The sequence below is a fragment of the Anoplophora glabripennis genome, unplaced genomic scaffold (assembly GCF_000390285.2).
Source record: "Anoplophora glabripennis isolate ALB-LARVAE unplaced genomic scaffold, Agla_2.0 scaffold462, whole genome shotgun sequence".
Classification (NCBI taxonomy): domain Eukaryota; kingdom Metazoa; phylum Arthropoda; class Insecta; order Coleoptera; family Cerambycidae; genus Anoplophora; species Anoplophora glabripennis.
The window spans coordinates 106008-111323 of NW_019416567.1; the positions used below are offsets into that span (position 1 = coordinate 106008).

Sequence of the window (5316 nt, forward strand, 5' to 3'; positions counted from 1 at the left end):
AACTTCTTATTAGCTGCTGAACGCTTTCCTGAGAAATGTTTCCCATTCCAAAAGAACAGCGTTTTCCAGCCTTTGAAGATTCTGCGGTGTGGGTAAATAACGTCTAACAGCTTTTTTTAGAGCATCCCAAAGATGCTCTATACGATTCATGTCTGGGCTCCGTGGTGGCCAGTCCATCACCTGAATATTGACCTGATTTAAGTATTCCAAAACCGGCCGTGCGACATGAGGGCGAGCATTGTCTTGCATGAAAATAAACTGATAAAGGGCGCGAAAGGCATTACGTGATCTTGAACAATATTTTCCAAGTAAAATTGAGCATTCATTAACCTCCTCAAAACAATTTAGACTCACCACTAAATGGTTCCTTCGACACGATGTTACAGGTATAGCAATAATCTTTCTCCAGGTCTTCGCCATACCGTTTCACGACCATCTGAAGATTTCAAGCTTACCCTGGTCTCATCGGGAAACAAAACTTGTTTCCAGTCGCCAACACTGCAATTTGCATGATTTCTAAGCAAATCTTAATCGGGCTACTTTATGTGCTGCGGTAAGCAGTGGTCTAATTGCAGGCCTCCTACTAGCTAATCCTACTTCCTTTAAACGTCTTCTGACAGTCAGAGCAGAAATCATAACATTTCTTACATTTTTAAGTTCATTGTGAACCTCCTTACTTGTGCTTTTTTGACAGAGAAAACACTCAATCCTTGGACTCGTCAATTTCTTTCTTCCCTGCCCTTGTCTTCTAGAGTACAATCCTGTTTCCCTATATCTTCTAATCATACGACTAATTGTGGAATGATTAACATCTAACAGATTGGCCACATAACGCATACTTCGTCTTTCTTCTACTAAAGTTACTCTTACACAATGATCATTTATTAAACAACGTGGTCGATTCATATTTCTAAATTTTAAGGGTTTTAACTTATTTTCTTTCGATACTAACAAAGACTTCTGACTTTTCATTACCAGAAAAGGTTTTGAAACTGTCAAGCTTTAATCCATCATGCCATAAGCCATCTACGGTTTGTTATAATATTGCAGTAAATTAGTTAATAATATGGTAACTTAATTTAAACACGACTGTATGCGATAGCAAGATGAATAAAAACACATTGAGCTTAAAGGCGGCATATCTCCTTTAATAATAGAGATAATAAAGTGAAAAAAAAAATGTTAAGGAAAGATGGGGCTACAATTTGGTTTCAATTGCGATATGTTAGAGTTACTGGTATACCCCACAGGGTGTTACAAATTTATGTAAAAAGAACACTATTTTTATTACGCCCGGTATAAACCGAAAATTAACGTTTTATCAAAAACAAAAAGTATAGTGACATTGTCAAGAAATAAACCTACAATGCAAAAAAAAATCATTGACATCGGACTCCAGGTTACGAAAAGAAGTAGCAACAAAATTTCGGTAAATTTATAATGGTGCGTTAATTTTGAACAGGAGTTTAAATCCACAATGAAAGTCCTGCTAAATAAAATCAAAACGATACAAAATAAAAAAGCAAATAAATAAATATTTTGTCTAGTAACCTTTATTAACAATAACCTGTTGGCAATATTTTGAAATAATTTCTTTATCTATAGAATGGAGTGTATAACAAGGAGTGACGACTCCGTGTTAAAAAAAGTGAGCAATTTCTTGGGTCACGTAAAGGCGGTGCTGATGTAAGTAGAGTATGAAAAAATGCATCAGCGCTACAACGACGAGTTCTTAAGTTTTAATTTGGGTCATAAAACGGGATCCGAATTTGTATGCTTGACCCATAAAAGTCTTCACTCCTTGTCTACACTCCATAATCTATAAATTCAAATCTGTAAAGTAACCCGGCCACTTCAAAACTTGTGCATTATCTTCACGAAACCATTCCTTTACAATTTTGCCCATATTTTTAGTTGTTATCGTCTTGGTAAATCTGACATTATTCCATAAACATTTGTACTAGCCACATGCAGCTAAACGGTACCACACACAGACACTATACAATAATTTTGAAGCAACTTATACACTTAAGAGTATTTCATTTGTAACAATGTGATTTATAATTTGTATATTTCATTTAGTCACTAATTTTGGGCGATATCATATATAACTATTAAACTTTAACAAATAAACTTTCATGTTGTAATCGTAAAACCTCGTTGCCATAACTGGTCCAGTTTGGAAGAAGATACCTTGCAAATATTTCTAAGCATGCCGGATTTTCTGGTAGGAACGTTTTTATCAACTCTATTAGTGGAGGTTTGTGGGAATGTATTGCACTTGGAACACTAACAACCAATTTACTATTGAAAGGGATGGTACACAAATTCCCTCGGCATCCAAATATAATTTGCTCGTATGGTTGTTTTCCTGGAGGTAGTGAAAATGAACAAACTGGTTTTCCAGTTGATGTTATTTTCACCCAATACCACTTTCCGATATACTTGATTCCCCATTTTGGGAATATTTCAGTCAATAAACTATCCATATGTTGTTGAGAATTTGTACACCATACCACTACCATTCCATCATCTTTTAACAAGTGTTCAATAGGCAAATTTTTTATGTCATTATTAAACAGCATGTTATAAGCATCTCCTGATTTTTTTCTTTTCCTTCTTATGTACTTATTCCACCATGGCGGATCCAACAAAATTAGATCATACGTTTCATTATTCAAATGTGTTTGTATGTCTGAAACATTTTTAGAGTAAAATATAGAGTTTTCTGGGAAAAGGAAATTAGAACCATTTACAGATTTAATTGTTGCTGATCCAACATTTGCACCATGAGCATTCTTAACTAAGGCTTTTCCAGTCATATTATAGACAAATTTAGCAGTCTCCAAAGCATCTTTGTTATTAAATTCGTAGCAATTTAACACCTGCTTTGCACCAGCGATAAAAATGGAAAACTTGGATTTGATATTATCTTGCTCTTTTTGAAGGGCTTCATATTTGATGCAATCAACCGTTCTCTTGTTATTGTTTTTTTGCACTTTATATTGATTTCTAATACTAAATAATTTCGAACTAATTTCCACTGGAGGATGCATCTCTTTATATAATTCATTAATGTACTGTTGATGGGATATAAGAAATCCATGATCATTTTCATACAATTTACTCATTTCATTGTAAATATTGAAATGAGTATAAAAATATTCCGTGCAAACAGCTTATATTTAGTTTCACTGGACTTTTGAAAATGATTGCTTCTCCTACTAGGAATTACACAGTGAACTTAATTATTTCTAATTTACACTTGGTTTCATCTTTAATTCATATGTAAAGAAAATTTACAAGATATAAAAAAGATATGATATATATACCTACTTTGTACATGAAATATGTATGTAATTTTTTGAGGTTGCGTTACGATGTCAGATATCAAAAATGCAGTGTTCACCATATTAGTTAACTAATTAACTAAATTTATTTAGTCATATCGTGTTCACAATCTGAAGCGAGGCAATTATCGTACCCGCAGCGTAAAATTATCGTATTTGTACTAGAATTATCGTACTTTTCAAAATAATGCTTATAATAAATAAATAAATCATATTAAACGTAATACTGATATTTTTGCAAATGCTTTATAGTTTATCACTTGCAAACTACCGTTTTGAAATTATAAGAACCTTTTTACTGTTTCATATTGTACCTAATACCTATCCATAGATAAAATATAGTTATATTGTACCTATCTAGTGATGGGCGGGTCGGGTCTGACCCGGATCAAAGATTCGGATCTTTACGATGATCTGACTGACCCGAATCCCGATATAAGTTCTGTCGGATCACTCGGGTCGCGGACCTCAGCTAATCTCGTATGGCCGTGCTGTGGCACTATGTAATGAAATTGATCGCAGAGGTTTACGGAGTACGCCGCCGCTCCCGAGACCCGTATGTAGTGATGGGAAGACTCGTGTATTTTAGTGACCCGGGTCATCTAGATCAATCATTATGATGACCCGTTCTGCCCATTCATGCGGCTGAGCCACCTGCAGTAGCGAGAGCGGTGACATCAGATGATTATGATATATTTTATTGGCTCGTTATTTCCATCAGCTGCTCGATTTTGTTTAGTAAAATAAAAACAGTTTTATTCTCTCATGTCAAGTGAATTATTATGTGAAAAATAATGTAGACTATAGGATTTAGTAGATATTTAGATACCTATCTTTCTACTAACTTACCTTGCAACCTTTAAGGATATATTTTATTTATTTAAATCGTTTTTTTATTTTTTGATAAGTGGATATAATAGCTATTTATGATATAATTTTGGATATATATTTTTCCTTTCATACCACCACAGCAATGGATCTTCATGTCTAACAACAACAACAACAATTTTTTTAGATTCAAAAGGTTCAAGAAAACATAAAATATACCTATATAACGGCCTTATGCTTATCTATAATGTAATATACTATTATATTTGATTTGTGTCAAATAAAATATTACTATTATTAAAGAACTGCTCTTTTTTGCGATGTATGCAAGTAACATCGAAAGGCAAACATCGATATTGGAATCGATGTTTCGAACTTTCTAACATCGATGACAATTGACAAACCATCGACAGAAAAACATCGATGCTTTCCAAACATCGGATATTATCGCCCAGCACTAATACCCCAGATTCTAATACAGTCCCACAACCAGAACCGTTCAGTCAACGTCGGATCCAGAACGAAGCGACCGACCCGACGACCCGGGATCCGGATCATAGATTCGGCTCATTGAAGAGACCCGGATCCGGTGACCCGAATCCTAAAAATGACCCGTTTTGCCCATCACTATACCTATCCTATGACCCTATGGCACAGAACAGACCACAGACTACAGACCTGAATCAATTCCACCTCCACTTTAAGATTAATAGTTGCGCCAAAATTTTATTGGTTCGGAAAAAACTGTTCCCAAGATTCAGCGAAAAGAATATAAAGAAAAAATTAATATGAAAGGATAATAGGTTAGTGACAAATAAAATCAAGGGATTTTTCATTTTATGACAATATATAACAAAAATATATACAGGGTGTCTCATAATTAGCTGCCAACCCTGAACAGGCCGATTCTATGATCAGAACTAAGTAAAAATATTCATATGAACATGGGTCCGGAAATGCTTCCTAAGGGCACAGGGACCCATTGAAGAGGGAGGAATGGAAATCATTTTTTTGCAATATCTCTCAATCGCGTTGTGATAAATGAATGAAATTTGGTATACACAGCTAAATTTTGATGAGCAATTTGATGGACTAATCCATTTATTTCCACAAGGTCCATTGGGGTGGGTACGGGGGG

At 34.7% G+C, this 5316-nt stretch overlaps 1 protein-coding gene across 1 annotated transcript; it reads right to left on the reverse strand.

Moving 5' to 3' along the window:
* Positions 1–1433: 1433 nt before the first annotated feature.
* LOC108910914 (methyltransferase-like protein 4) lies at positions 1434–3357 on the reverse strand. The gene has a single exon (XM_018715667.1). The coding sequence runs from the start codon at positions 3129–3131 to the stop codon at positions 2115–2117; it is 1017 nt and encodes a 338-aa protein (XP_018571183.1). The 5' UTR covers positions 3132–3357; the 3' UTR covers positions 1434–2114.
* Between the last annotated feature and the right edge of the window lie 1959 nt (positions 3358–5316).

Excerpts from the sequence above, each read along its gene's own strand:
- LOC108910914 (XM_018715667.1), bottom strand. The coding sequence starts at position 3,131 with ATGAGTAAATTGTATGAAAATGATCATGGATTTCTTATATCCCATCAA.